This window comes from Ascaphus truei, chromosome 8 (genome assembly GCF_040206685.1).
Source record: "Ascaphus truei isolate aAscTru1 chromosome 8, aAscTru1.hap1, whole genome shotgun sequence".
Lineage (NCBI taxonomy): Eukaryota > Metazoa > Chordata > Amphibia > Anura > Ascaphidae > Ascaphus > Ascaphus truei.
The window spans coordinates 49,461,697-49,477,263 of record NC_134490.1 but is presented as its reverse complement, the minus strand read 5'-3'; the positions used below and the strand labels follow the sequence as shown (position 1 = coordinate 49,477,263).

Genomic DNA, 15,567 nt, shown 5'->3' with positions numbered 1-15,567 from the left:
CACTTTTAATAAACAAAAGGCTTCAGCTCATCTATATCCGTTTACAAGCTGCAAAAGAAACCTTTACGTGCCTGGGTACAGGCACTTAGAAGTAAGTGCATATGTCACCAGTCTTTGTATACATAGAATTGCAAGAACGTACTTCACTATTTTTTGCTTTTCTCTGCTTCATTTCTTGGAGGTGCGCTGATTCTCCTGAACTGGGAACAGTTATTTTCTTCAAGCAGCACCTTATCACTAGTTTATTTAGTTTAGACACCACAACTTTTTGAGCGCTTCTTTTTTGTGTTGTACCTTCCTTTACTATGACTGTTCTGCGCGGTTATTCCAGTTAACTTTTGTGATCTATATTGACTTGTACCTAACTCCCTCTACCGTGCATCACTCCTTTCCACAGGCACTTCCCTCTGTGTGTGTGTGTGTGTGTGTGTGTGTGTGTGTGTGTGTGTGTGTGTGTGTGTGTGTGTGTGTGTGTGTGTGTGTGTATATATATATATATATATATATATATATATATATATATATATATATATATATATATATAATCGCCCAATCCTAGTGTATTATCAGTGAGATAATTTTAATTGTTTGGACAAAATACAAATTTGCACTGACAAACATCTGTATTTTTAAAGCGTTGTATGAGTGAACTCATGCTCCAACATGCTCTCCTGGACGCTGCTCTGCCGGATCTGACGCGGGGTATAGTTTTGATCATATCATTAGATTGTAAGCTCTTCGAAGCAGGGACTCCTTTTCCTAAATGTTACTTTTATGTTTGAAGCACTTAATCCCATGGTCTGTTATTTGTATTATTGTTATTTATATGATTGTCATGTGTATTACTACTGTGAAGCGCTATGTACATTAATGGCGCTATATAAATAGACATCACTCCTACATGAATATATATTCATACGTTCTATGATAGGATTCAATATGAACATCCTTGTTGCTATTTGACCTAGCACGGTCCGTTCTCTTTTCTATTTGTTATATATATTAAATTGTGCATCCAGAAGAGTTCATATTAAAAATGGATGGTCATTGTCACCCCAAAACTATCATTCATTTGCGTTGATGCTATGAAATCTTCAATATACTGCATAACTTCTTGTCCATTTAATGTAATCTCTATTCATTTCAATGGAGCTCAGAAGATTCACGGACGTAGAGAAGTGGTTTCATACTGTAGCATAATGAAAAGGACCTATCTTGTGTGCACCAGATATTGTGAGGGTTATTTCTTGCGTTGCATCCTCTACATGTTACGTTTTCTGTGCAATGCCCCACAGCTAGATAGGTTGGAAAGACCAAATGTTACCTGATTTATAGAGGTGTTACCTGCAAACTGTCTCCATGAACAAACACTTGGGCCACAGGTGCACACCTGACATACACATTTTCTATCTTCTCAGGAGCAATGTACTCTCCCTGGGCCAACTTAAAAATGTTCTTCTTCCTGTCAATTATTTTCAGAGTCCCATTCTGCAAGAAAACATATCATTTAGGTTCAGAGAGTTTATTCACTTTCTGATTTGTTATTAATAAGCAGCATTCAAACCAGATGATGGCGATTTTATTTGCTACAGTGTAACATATCCTTTAGCAGCCGACAGATTTGCAGTGAAATGCTTTTGTACCCAAAAGGTAGAAAGGACCAAATTGTAGTTTCTTAAATTTTGTTTCGGATATTGCATGAAAATGGACCAAAATTCCCAGTGTGTGTTTGGCTTTTTAGCGAATCCGCTATTTTCCATGAAAGGAAAATACAACCATTTCGCACCCTGCTAATGTAGCTTTAGTGTTTGAATTTCTGAAAAGAAGTCTTTTTTTTTTCTGCCTATTTTCTTCAAAAATCTGGGGTGTGGTGTTTTAAAGATGGCTGCATTTTAGATTTGGTTCCCGCTCTGGTACTATTAGATCATGTAATGGTGTGAGGTATTTGCTTTGGATTTTAAATGATTACAAATCACAGTAGTGGAGTGCATGCGCAGCAGGCAGACCAAATGGGCGAGTGAGTGAGGAGCCCCAGGCTAAGACAGCAGCAAAAATCCACAACACGCATCTTGGACCGGAGCCAACCGCCAACATCAGCTGCAGACCACCCAAGAAGATGAAGCAGCAATCGGAGAAGAAGCAGGCAGTGCTAAAAGCATCTCAAATCTCTCTCAAAAGTACATGGCAACAGAGGACTCCAAGATGGCGGCGACATGAGGTCAGAGGCGGAGGCAGAATTGGAAGCTGAATCTGTTGCTGAAGCAGGAGCTGCAGGAGGAATGGATGACAGTGCCAAACCAACCAACAAAGGTGATCTAGATCATCTATTTAAAAAATGACCACGGAAGTGTCTGAACGAAGACGTGACCTGCATGGTCTGGGCGAAAGAACTGACTGTCTGGAGGGAGTGGCAGACAAACTGATCTCAGCCCAAAATGTCACCGACCATGAACTGATAGCTTTAAAAGCTCAAGTAAATACCTTGACGGAAGCATTGGAAGATTTGGAAAATCGTGCCAGACGGAACAATCTGAGATTAAGGAATATCCCAGAGACTGTGTTGCCAGAGGCGTTAGAAGAATTTGTGACAAGACTTTTTCAGAGCATGCTTCAAGATATTTCAGAAGAGGAATTACTAATGGACAGGTTGCACAGGGCTTTGGGACGGAAACAATCTGCCCCTAACAAGATGAGACGTCTATACTGTGGGCTCATTATTGTACAGTGAAAGAAGCTATCAGGCAAGCCTACAGATCAGGTTAAGGCAAGAGAGAGACTGTAAAACATCAGAATAGAATTCCAGTTTATACACACAGCTTCAAAAATGTCTAGGAAATATGATGCAGTTTTGACATGATAAAATTGGGTACGCTGAATGTTAAAGGGTTAAACAATCCCAGAAAAAGAGAACTAGCTCTGCAGGATTTTAATATGCAAATATTGGATATTGTTTTTGTACAGGAGATTTCAGGAAACCGGATCAGCCCAGATATTTTGACGGAGTCTTCTCTTCGGTGTTCTTCGCATCAGCACACGGGAAGAAAAGAGGAGTGGCCATATAAATGAGATATATTTGACTTCTAGATATTCGGACCTCTACAAAGCTAACTCCCCAAAGTTGATTCTGGCAATTAAGAGAGATCTGGAGGAATGGAATAAATACTGTATTTCGTGGATTGGTAGAAAAGTTTCGGTAAAGATGAATTCCCTATCTAAATTACTTTATCTATTTCATAGCCTTCCTATTATTGTCCCAACCAAAGTTATGAGTGACATGCAAAACAATATGTACACATTTATTTGGGGAGGGGGTGCCAAGAGTAAAAAGAAGTGTAGCACCCTGCTATATCTCTATGGTATATCATGTAAGTCCTGGTAATAGCAGACAGTGTTAGTTAAACTGCTAGCACATGGCTTTGCATGTGAGTCAGTTCCCCTAGTTGTTATATTGTTTTAGTTTTCAGGCACATGCCTGAAAACGGTAGGAGTCACATACCAGGGTGAGGGGGCCTGCCCAGTTACTGGGGCAGAGAAACTAGCCCCTCCCCTGGTATAAAAGGGACATTCCATTCAAATTAGTAGAGAGCTGTCTGACTCCTCCTGAGTCCTGTCTGCCCAGGGGGAAAAGGAATGATACCCCTGGGTGAGGATTTATTCTAAGTCTACTTGTCCAGGGAATGGGAGAGGGTTAATTGCCTCAGGCCTCTAGTTCCTGCTGGGGCCTATCTAACCCAGGTAAGAGTGGGGTGAATTACCTCTAGCCCTTCTCCTTTAAAAGCCTATCCATGCCCAGGGAATGGGAGAGGGTTAATTGCCTCAGGCCTCTAGTTCCTGCTGGGGCCTATCTGACCCAGGTAAGGGTGGGGTGAATTACCTGGATCGGGAGCTGTGAGCGGTGAGAGGAGGAGGTGGGGGTTGCAGAGAGCAGGCAGCAGAGGCTGGGGGTGGAACTGAGGCAGAGAGCTGCAGAGCTCTGACCACCGCTGCTCTCCATGACATCAGAGAGAGGAGTTACCATGTGCTGCTGTGGGAAGGTATGCTGTGTGTGTTTGTGTGTCCATTTGTTGTGTTTGTCTGTCAGTGAGCTTCAGTGTGTCAGTATGCTGAGTGTGTTTGTGTGTAAATTTTCAGTTACAGTTTGATCTGTCAGTGTGCTATTTGTGCATTATTGTCTGTCAGTGTGTGATTGTGTCCCAAAGTGCTGTGTGTACCTCAGTGCAAGCAATTGAGGTAACACGTGATCAACTATTGTTAAAATGCTGTAATAAAAAGATTGTAATTCTTTACACAATTGTCTATAGTTAACTGTATTAAAAGAAGAAGTATACTGTACAGTGTACACCATTGTTTTTCAACCACTTGTGTATGTGGGGAGAGGTTATTGTAGTGTGCGTGTAGGTGGTTATTCTAATTTGTGTATGGGGGGGGGGGTATTGTTGAGGGGGAATTGTATGTGTGTGGCCAGGGGGTGGAGGGGAGGATTGAGGGAGCTGGATTGAGTGTGGGGGGGGGGGGGGGGGAGGGGGTTACTGAGTGATAGCCGAGGGGTGGGGGGGGAAAGAATGTGAGAGGAAAAAGGGGGTAGTGAGGGAGGGAGTGTAAGGCTTCGTTCAGGGTGTCAGCTGCAGGACTCGGAGGGAGGGCGTGAGGGAGGCAGTGCTACAGTTTGCTGAGCGACATGTGTTTATCCCCCAGCAGACTTTTCAGCGTTGGGGAGGGGGTGGGGTTACACACGGCAGGGTAAGTATCCAAGTTGCAGTCATGAAATCATTCTGAAGAATGATTTCATTGGCTGCCTTGGTCCCTGTGACGCTGCTGCAGTTCCAAAAAACGAAATTTTCGTTTATTGAAACTGTAGTCAGCTTCAACTCCTGGCTTCGGAGACAGGGCGGTTGCTACCCTGAAAACCAGTATTCAAATTGAATACTTTGTTTCTCACGGCAGCACGCACGGCAGCACGCCCTCCCTCCGAAGCCAGCACCCTGAACGAGGCCTATGAAGGGAGAGAGAAATACACGTGGAGAGAGTGTGTGAATAGAGCAGAGTGAGGAGGTGTAAAAGCAGGGGGGGGGGGGCTCGCAGGGCTGCCAACATGCTGGAGGGGTGCGATGGAAACTCCTCAATATGTTCACTCATACTGGGGCCCTGAATTTGTTTTTGCCCGGGAGCCCGTGCATGTCTAGCGTCGCCACTGGCACTTATATCCAAAGGAGCAACGGCTCTGTGCTGGAGAAATTGTGAATGTAGAGGTAAATTGTATCATATTTTCTGGACATGTCCAAAGGCTGGTCCCTTCTGGAAGAAAATTGAGAGATCACCAGGGCACTTGGGGTTGATGTGCCACTAGACCCTGGGGTAATGATTTGGGGGGAAACCGGTACCAAATGTATCATATGCCACGAACAAATTAATTGCACATCTTCTAAATGCAGCAAGGTGCTCAATAGCACTTCAATGGAAACAGATATATGTACCGTCCTATCAGATCTTCCAGGAAAAAGTTAGACATGTTCTAGAAATGGGAAAAACTCACAGCCTTTCTGAACAACTTTACAGAGAGATTTGAAACAGTCTGGAGTCCCTGGATAAGGGTCTTTCCAGAGGACATTGCAGAAATACAAGATTGACAAATTTAAACAAATTCAGGAAGAAAAATTGTCAAGATTAGCGATACTATTGTGTCTTGCCATCTCCCCTCCCCCATATTTTGTTTTTACTACTGTTAAATATTATTTTATTAATGTGATTATTTTTGTATTATTGTTGTTTTAATAATGTCGGTTTTATTGTTCCCCTCCCGCCTTGTCCCTTTTTTTTTGTTCTGTAACCCCCCGATTTTGACTGAAAAACAAATAAAAAATGTTTTAAACAAACAAAAAAAAATCACAGTAGCTTCGCAAGAAATAGCAGGTAATACTTTTTCCTGACATTTTTTAGTTATTGTTATTTTCAAGTTATTTTATTAGATTTTTACTTCTCTATAAAGCTGCAGAAATCCCTGCATTTTTTTAAAATTGATTTATAAATATTCCTTCGCAGTACTATACAGGAGGGTGTCTGTATTTTATCTCTAAAATATTAGTCCAAAAGCTTGATTAACATGGCTGCTAAACCTCTCTCACTTCGTGACATTAAGCGACCTCAAATAACCTTATCTGAGAGGATTAAGGTAGGAATTTTTTTCTGGTAGGATTTTTTGTTTGTTCTTGGAAAACAACTCGTGGCTGCCGGGTAGGATCCAGAAAGTTGGGACTTGCCGTGTGTGCGTGCTCCTGCAGGCTTTGGGTCTTTCAAATGAAAATCAAATGAAAAAACAGCTAGGAAAAAATAAATACAAATAAGGTCGGTAAACTGCTTTAAGGAGGCATCACATCGAGCTCCCTTTCACAAGAAGTCATATTGGGTGAAACTACTCCTTTAACAGTTGTTGACAGTTTGCTCCTGATTCCCAGGGTCAATTTATCTAGTCTTGGTTTATCCTTTTCAGAGCCTAAATCTTCGACATTTTCGGTCAAGTGATTGCGTCAGCAGAGATCACACGACTCCCCCCCACCCAGGTTGACAGAAAAAAGTTGAGGGGGGTCCACTTCCATTTAGATCAGGCAGGCCACTCCACTGGAGAAGTTGGCCCGATCGTCCCCTAGAAAACGAGCATTTTTGTCATACCTAGTTAAGCCTCAATAAGGCTTAAAGGCAAGTCCTTCTGAAACAAGTCAATTGTTATTCCTAAAGGAAAAAATTCTCTGGTTTTAGACAGAATAAAGGCAGCAAAACCCAGCCTAGTGTAAATCGGTGCGTGACAAATGTGGGGAACCTATCAGGCAGGGTATAGGTCAATATACATGTCAAGTATAAAGCCTTTTATTTTTTTGTACGTGTCCTGAACCTTCAATTATTCCCTTTAATTAGGTCAGAGAACAGGATAAGACAGAATGAAACAGACTGTCAAGTCACTAAGCCAACACGATTTGGTTCATTTTCTCTGATTGCTAAAACAGAAAAGAGGCGCATGCACAAGAACTCAATTATTTTCCCAGCAGGTGTTATTCCATAATTTACTTACTGCAGCAAATTGGTCTTGGGGGTTTTCTAATCCCTCAGTGATTTCAATATTGGACAGTAGGTGTATTGCTTATTAATTAAAGACCATGTCAGCTATGGGTTTCATTTTATTACCTTTGTGTGTAATTATTCCCCATCAATGTCACCAGCAGTAGTGCTGTAACGTGTGTGTGTGCGCGCGCATGTGTACTCTAGGTAAAAGATTACATTTTCATGACCATCATAATAACCTTTGGTTAATAAAAAAAAATGAAGATGTAATTTTAAGTAAGCGCGCTAAGTTTCACTTGCATGGACGGGAGTCTCATTTGGAAGCAGTCTAACTCATTTTTATTATGAGGGGTTTCAAATGCATCAATAAAGTCTCGCTCAGAATTGTTCCAATAACATGTTTTGTCCAAAACTGCAAATTTCACTCATTTGGGTAATTCAACACAGACGGATATGAATATAGTGATGAGTATATGGGATGAGCTATAGTAAACTAACACACACACACACACACACACACACACACTGGCGTTCTTTTGAACAGAGTTGTTATGTATGCATACACTGCCACATATATATTAACCACATATGTAACATTGTATTAAATGCCTAAATCCCCAGAACAGGGTAGTGAAACGCACACCATGCAGATAATTCAATAGTAGTAACGGGTGCTACCAGCTGTGGATTTGTCCTCTCCACCACCAGTAGCACGATAAGAATACTGTCTGTACGTTCTTCCTACCAACCAATTAGACTGTAAGCTCTTCGGAGCAGGGGCTCCTCTTCCTAAAGGTTACTTTTATGTCTGAAGCACTTCTCCCCTGTGTGTGTTATTTATATTATTTGTTATTTATATGATTGTCACGTGTATTATTGCTGTGAAGCGCTATGTACATTAATGGCGCTATATAAATAAAGACATACATAAAATAAGGTACGCTGGGCGACGTGCTTTTTATTGAAAGATTTATTGAAAACAGTTGAACGTTTTCGTGATCTCACAAAGGTGCGTGAGTGTGGAAATGTTGAACTGTTTTCAACAAATATTTTATTACAAAAGTAGTCGCCCAGCGTACTTTATTCCTTCCAAATATCCTCAGTTCCCAGATTAAACCCCTGTCTCAAAGGTAACAACTTGAAGTGACTAAGCCTTAACTACCTGTATAAAGGTACTTCCAGGTCAGACTCAAGTTCATCTTATTAACCAACATCAACCCTATCCAGGTGGCACTTACTGCCAGCCATTTCCCAATGTCTCCAGTATGAAGCCATCCCTCTGCATCCAGCGCCTCTGCTGTTTTCTCCGGGTCTTTGAGATATCCAATAAACACGTTAGTGCCTTTAATCCACACCTGAGAACAAGAAGACAAAACCATTGATGCTTACACAGTGATTTGTAAGCTCATTTGTTATCACTTCAGTTCTATAAGCATATGTGACATTGAAAAGCAATGTATCTACCCTGGCACTGAAGGGGGCACAGTTCTGGTGGTTATATACAGCCACCTACCTCCCCTTCTCCGTTGGATGAAAAGTAGTTCATATCTGCGACATCTACAAGCTTCACAATATTGCAGGGGAGCGGGGCCCCAACATGACCTGCACAAGAAGAAAAGACATGGAAGAAAGAAGGATATAGATTATTTTATTTATTTGGCACTAAGCAATATGCCAAGGAACATCTGTCAGTCTTCTCCTTCCCATCCCTGCCAACTCCTCTCTGCTCTCTTGGCATACCTCACCCCGACTGCTCTCATTCCCACTAGATGGCTGCGCCATGTGGCATTGTCTCTGACAATAACTATAGTGGTGTAATAACAACCCAGAGTCCCATTCTTGTTAAACATCTCAGTGATTCTCTTGGCCCCCTGTTTGTTATGGTTTTACATTACATATAACAGAAAGCTATATATACCTGCTGTCCAGTCGCCAGGCGTGGAAAACGTACAGCCAGCTCCACATTCCGTTTGACCGTATGCTTCAAATATCTGTTGTGGTTAGAATGGGTTCATTCATTTTTAGCCAACTGTCCTTGAACATTTTGCCCTATACAGGCATACCCCGCATTAACGTACACAATGGGTCCAGAGCATGTATGTAAAGCGAACATGTACAGACGCAGCCACCAGTATTACAACACTTACCTGGGAAATTCTGGGAGATTCTTGGACAGTCTCACAGTAAATGCCTCAACATTTTTGTGAGATTCTTAATAGCCCATCGGATTAACACAGCGGGGGGTCCCTGCAGTCCCATTCAATCTGAATGGGAGTGCAGGGACCCTGCTGTGTTAATCCGATGGGCCATTAAGAATCTCACAGAAATGTTGAGGCAATATTGCAGCATTTACTGTGAGACTGCCCCAGAATTTCCCAGGCAAGAGTTCTAATACTGGTGGCTGCATCTGTACTTAAAGTGAAGCACTCCCTTTTTCCCACTTATCGATGCATGTGCTGTACTGCAATAGTCTTATACGTGCATAACTGATGTAAATAACACATTTGTAACAGGCTCTATAGTCTCCCCACTTGCGCACAGCTTCGGTACAGGTAGGGAGCCGGTATTGCTGTTCAGGACGTGCTGATGCACGTTCAGAACGAGCTGCCGTTTGCCTATTGGGCGATATGTCCTTACTCGCGAGTGTGCTTAAAGTGAGTGTCCTTAAAGCTGGGTATCCCTGTACTTCTGTATACAATTTCTATGTGTTTCTGACTCAAAATGCTGGCATGATAATGTTTGGTGCTTCACTTTCACGAGGGCTACAGTAAATGTTGAGTGCTTTATTTACGGAGACAAATAATTTAATATTCTAAAGTAATAGAATATTGAGGTTGATCCAGGTCACACTTACCTGACATCCTAATGCTGCCCTAAGGAAGGACAGTACATTTGGTGAAATGGGTGCAGCAGCAGTCACCATAACACGTATGCGTCCCCCCATTGTATCCTAGAAGCAGAGTTTAAGCGTGTAAGTAATGTGCATACACTGTATAAAGTATTGGTCATCAGCTATAGGACTCTGATCTGTTATCAAAATCATAAATACTCCCAAGGCAACTTTAACCAATAGGTTTAGTGAGGGAAATTCATTCATCAATGACTAATCTTATTTTGTCATTCTTTAACGCAACGTTTTTGAAATATTTCCATCATATGTCGCTTCATCAAGTTTCCTAGACATTGCATTCATCTGTTTAGATGTGAGTGACCTATGATGTTGGTGATGGATGTGGAATATTAGGCATGTTGTAATATATTAACATATATTACCTTGACATAGCAAAGGTTGCTTATGCCCTTTACTGGATAGTATTTACTTTTAGAAAGCAACAAATCAATGGTATGTTGCTACATCATCAATCAATCTTTCACTGGCTGAACTGCCTGCAGCAAATATTGCCTGAATCTAAATTAACCAACCACATGAAATATAGACATAACTAGCTGTAACATACGCCGATCTAGCGATCCTAAAGGTTATTAATTAAACATTACTCTTTGTTCTTGCTCCTTCCTGTAATGCCTTGCTGTCTCTTGTCCCCTCTTCCCACTTTACTCTCCTCTATCATGCCCTTCTACTCTTTGCACTCTCCCCCACACTCTTTGTACTGCCTGAATTACTGTCTGCTCCTCTCTGCACACTACACTCCCTCCTCTCCTTCTCATCTCTCTGTCTCCTCCCCTTCTTGCTGTCTCTCTCTGTCTCCTCCCCTCCTTGCACTCTCTCTCTATATGTTTCCTCCCCTCTTTTCTCCTCTCCTAGAGGAGGCATTTCAGTTGTTGCAGACATCCCTAGCCTTTTATATATTCTACTATATATTTTAGAGTGAATGAGTACTTCAGTATTAGGTGATACCTTTTTTATTTGGACTAAATTGATATTCTAAGATGAGCTTTCCTCATGTCAGCAATACTGATTTACAGAGATGCCATGAGCTTCACACAGATGTAACAAAAGAAAAACAAGATAGCCACCTAAGGCAGATGATGCAGAGAGGGAATAAACAGACCGGGCAATAAATGGATGAAAGGGACAGTGAGACGCAGGACCATATTTCAGACATATTTCATAATGTTTGTCTGTGTGGTAAGTCAGCCACTGGGTGTTGTACCTGGTAGGCTATATATCTGACATGTGACCTCATACTGGTGACATCATAATGAATTGTAGACTTATGGAAACATACCTAAGCTATATATATATATATATATATATACATGGCTCAACAAATTCACTCGCCCGCATGCCAGGGGCGAGTGCATTTTACCCGCTGGGGAGGTGTTTCTGCGGGGTGCTGCATCGGGGTGCTGCGGTAGCGTGGTTTTGCATCTATCCGCATTTACCTCTTTTAATGCATTCTCCTCTGCATTGAAAATGACCGCGCAGCATCAAATAACGTTGCATTGCCATGCCAACGGCACGCTACGTGACGTTATGACATCACAGAGATGAGGAAACATCCTCGGAGCAGACGTGGCACTGCAGCTGCGGGTGAGCGGGCAGTCTGGGCACACGAGACGCGGGAAGGTCCCGTTCCATCAAAGATGGAACCTGACGCGACTGGAGCCAGGCTTGCCTGACACCGCACATGTGCACTGGCCCCCCCAGCGATGCGCTGCATGTGCAGGGACCCAGAAGTAGGCCACATCAATGACCAGCCGCCTGGACCACACCAAGCTCTCTGCTGAACAGGTGGGCTCCCTCCCTTCTCAGCAGTCACCCACCGACCCAGTCAGTCAGTTACCCACCCAGTCAAAGTCACCCAGTCACCCACCCACCCATTGAGTCAGTCGTCACCCCCCCAGTCAGTCAGGTAAGGGAGGGGAAATCACACCAGGCACAGCATTGCCCGCAGATCCGCTTCTCTCTCTGGATGGAGAGAAATGAGAAGCCGGCAGGAGAAGGGAGGAGCGTGACAGCCAAACCCTGACAGGTGGATATCTTATTTACTATATATATATATATCTTAACTGCCCTATACATACACCAAAATAACCGTATACTGCTTTCTTCCAGTTGACTCTAAAGCTTCACACGGGTGACAGATAGGGAACACCTCCCCTCCAACTTATAACATTGCGGGAATCAGGGTACCTGGACATTGAGGGACTGCGGATCAGGTAAGATCAGAGGTGGGATTGCTGCTTTAGATATTGTGAAGCGGGGGCATCCAGACACTGGTTAAGTGGTTCAGGAAACAAGTCATTCACATCTGGCTTTTTTTTCTAGATTAGTGAGGTCACCCGACATTTACACACACACATACAGACACAAACACGCACACACACACACGTAATTGTAGTAAAGTATAAATGTAATACAATAAATAAACTTATGTCAAAAACGAACGTTGTTATTAGTTATTAGGAATTTATTCATTTTTTTAAAAAGTGGGGGTTGGGGTTATGGGCGGGGCTAGGTGGCGTGTAGCTTTTTTTGCTAATTTGTCAATCCCTGTATATATGTATGTGTATATATATTCATGTAGAGGTATCAGTATATATGTATATGTATATATATAGATATATGTTTAAATGTATCATCTTGCATTGCCATATATTGAGTGGTAAAATCTCACCTGGATTTTCTTAAATATGTACTTGTCCCATATGCTGTCATTTCGGATAATACCCTGCTTGACTTCAGCAAACTTCCTGGCCACAGCAAATTCCAAGAGGTGTTTGTTGAAAGGTGTCTTTGCACCGCTTTGTATCTGAGGTTTAGGATTTCCAATGTGTTACTCTCAACTTTGATCATGCATGCAGTTGTGCTTTTACCCACCCTTCATCCATTTTTGAGTGGCAAGACTTGGACCAATGCGTATCAATCTTTTAAAATGTTTGACATGTTACTTATTATCAGATAATCTCCTTATAACTCTTCTAATATATTTGTGATAGTTGTATCCTCCCCCAAATATACTAGTAAGAATCATATTTCCATAAAAAAGCTGCATGTTTGGGGTCACTCCAGCTATCATCATGGATGCTTAGTGCAATAAGACACAAGTTGCATATAACATCAAGCCAGATAATAGTTATGCAATCCCTTAGTACCACCTACCCTGATATCAATACTGTAGTAGCAATGTTAGTTGTGTACGTCATTGAATACTACAGTTATGGAAAGACTGTAAGTGAGTACCTTGTCATACATCCTGTTGAGCAGCCTTGGTACAACTGGGAACACTGTTGGTTTCAGGGTTTTCATATCATCTGTCAGAATCCGAATGTCTCCCTGGAAGAAGCCCACCTTTGCCCCAGAGCAGTATATCACAGTCTGGGAATAGAAACAACATCAGTGTAACCTCCTTTATGTGTTTGTGGTGGAGGTTGCAGGTAGATTTTGGAAGGTGAGATTTAAATGGACTTCCTAGTGGGTTCACATGCACCTTGTGTAACTCAAAAATGCCTTTCATGCCACACAATGAAATCCTATTTAGGAGCCGGTCCTCCTAAATTGGAAACTTTACCATACAGGTTCAAGGTCAATTGACGAAGGTCACAGTGTAGATGCAAAAGTCAAACCCATCATCATTTATATGATTGATGGAAGGAGTTGTCCTTCTAAATATTTTTAAAAGTGGGAACAAGATGAGGAAATCCGTCACTTTGCTTAGTGAATTAAACCAGTATAAACACTATATTCACCCGGGAAGAACAACAACAAAAAACAGAAATCTACTTAATGGAACATAATAAAACATATATAAGAATTTATGTGGGAAGAATTTAAAGGGCTGTAAGTTCCTTTTGCTGGCAGAGGAAATTAAACGTTGCAGGCCTCTCTAGCAGCAGCTGGATTCAGAGCTTGCATGTTTATTTTTACATTGAGTAGGGGGTACTTCTGCTTTGAACTATCTGAGCATTACTCAACACTTATTCCCAACAGACAACAAAGTTCTGTAATTACCTGAACAACCCTCTCAAACATGTGAGCCATAGGTAGATAAGAAATTGCAATATCAGAGGTCAATGGAGCAAAGGTACTCTAAGGAAAGAGACAAAGGTTTCCAGTCAAAATACATGGTGCAAAAATATACCGTTAGTAACGCTGCCTTCCATTTCTCTCTCGCGAAACACCTCCGATTGGTGAATACTGTTCCTCTTATACATCCAAATAATAAAAAGTTTGGGGGGGGGGGATATTCTTGTCACAGATATGCATACGAAGGTAAGAAAGGCTTAGAAAAAGTAGTTGTGTTGCATGTGATATTTAAAAAAAATCTGTATGTATTTGTTAATTCAGGAGAAGATGTCTGGTCCATATTTTAGTTGGATTCATATAATATTTTTGCTTATACAGAAAAAGTGAAAGACCATGTGAGTTTCCAATTCTCTATAGATCAGAACAAAATGTAACTCATCAGTAACCAGGATTTTCATAACGGTAAAGTTTTTCTTGAAATTCTAGGTTTAAATTGTTATATTTTTGTTCAAAATGCTATTGATATTGTATGACACAACTGGTTCTTTAGGGACATCATTAAAATGTCATTTTTACTTTTATGGTCCAGCTGTTTTATAATTAGCTGAGTAAAAGTTGCACTGTACTTTCGTGAGCTACAGTAGCTGCTCCTTCATTTGCTGAAATAAGTTGTAGATTAGTAAACTTTTACAAGTTAACAGCTTTCTAATTGGCCAAAGTAAAACTTTACAATTTCCTCTAATGGTAATTTGCCTGGTGTATAAGTATAAGTATAATAATTAACATCACACTGAACATACAAATGTCACCGCCAGCCCCTCCACAGATTTAGTATCATTGTTCATATATAATTATGTGAACTTGTATGGTAATAAAGAATAAACGTTCTTTCTTGCAGCCGCTTTCCAGTTCTTGGATGAGAAATGTTTGGGTGGCGTACTGTACCTCAGTGTTTTTAATAAAGCCTGCAGCGTCTGCAACAACATTGGCATGGGTCAGCATGGCCCCTTTCGGATCACCTAGTGGAAACATTAGATGAAGGGATACGAATGAGTACAACAGGCCATTGAAATGCATAGATGACTTGTCTTATTCCTTCCACCCTGATTTCCTAGTTCAGACCCGCATTGGGCTCAGACATTGTGTCCTCCGATATGAGCAACATAATGATGACCAGAATCCAGCTGCCCCCCAATATTTTTAAATAAGCTATTTGAAGATAACAGGCCATAAAGGCAGCAGTTAAAACCCACTGTGAGGCTCTACAGACTATACAATGATGCACATTATCGTGCACATTGAGGCCAATGAAAGTTTCTGTGCGATAGTGCCCCGATTGGCAGTATCACAGTTTAATGAAAACCCTCAAACTCCTTTGCTGCATTTTATATTAGAACAAAGGGCATCCTAAGTGAGTTCAAGTTCATTTACCTCATACTGTATCGTTACTTGTCATACATTCTACCAACCTATGTGTGATTTATTTGAAAGGGTAATGTTTGAAAAATGTGTGGAAAATAGCATAGAATTACAGTATCAGCCAATTCACATTGCTGGAGATTATAACAGTGATGTGGATATAA

The 15,567-nt window shown here is 41.4% G+C and overlaps 1 protein-coding gene across 4 annotated transcripts in view; it reads right to left on the bottom strand.

Moving 5' to 3' along the window:
• Nucleotides 1-15,567, bottom strand: part of ACSL5 (acyl-CoA synthetase long chain family member 5) — a 38,498-nt gene that overhangs the window by 3,814 nt on the left and 19,117 nt on the right. For all 4 annotated transcript variants that reach the window (XM_075611872.1, XM_075611873.1, XM_075611876.1 and 1 more), the window contains exons 10-18: nucleotides 14,930-15,003; nucleotides 13,970-14,047; nucleotides 13,202-13,336; nucleotides 12,636-12,770; nucleotides 9,908-10,003; nucleotides 8,972-9,044; nucleotides 8,567-8,655; nucleotides 8,292-8,408; nucleotides 1,345-1,488 (exon numbers count right to left, since the gene is read on the bottom strand). In XM_075611872.1, coding sequence (XP_075467987.1) covers nucleotides 1,345-1,488; nucleotides 8,292-8,408; nucleotides 8,567-8,655; nucleotides 8,972-9,044; nucleotides 9,908-10,003; nucleotides 12,636-12,770; nucleotides 13,202-13,336; nucleotides 13,970-14,047; nucleotides 14,930-15,003 — 941 coding nt within the window. The remainder of the gene's footprint in view (nucleotides 1-1,344; nucleotides 1,489-8,291; nucleotides 8,409-8,566; nucleotides 8,656-8,971; nucleotides 9,045-9,907; nucleotides 10,004-12,635; nucleotides 12,771-13,201; nucleotides 13,337-13,969; nucleotides 14,048-14,929; nucleotides 15,004-15,567) is intronic.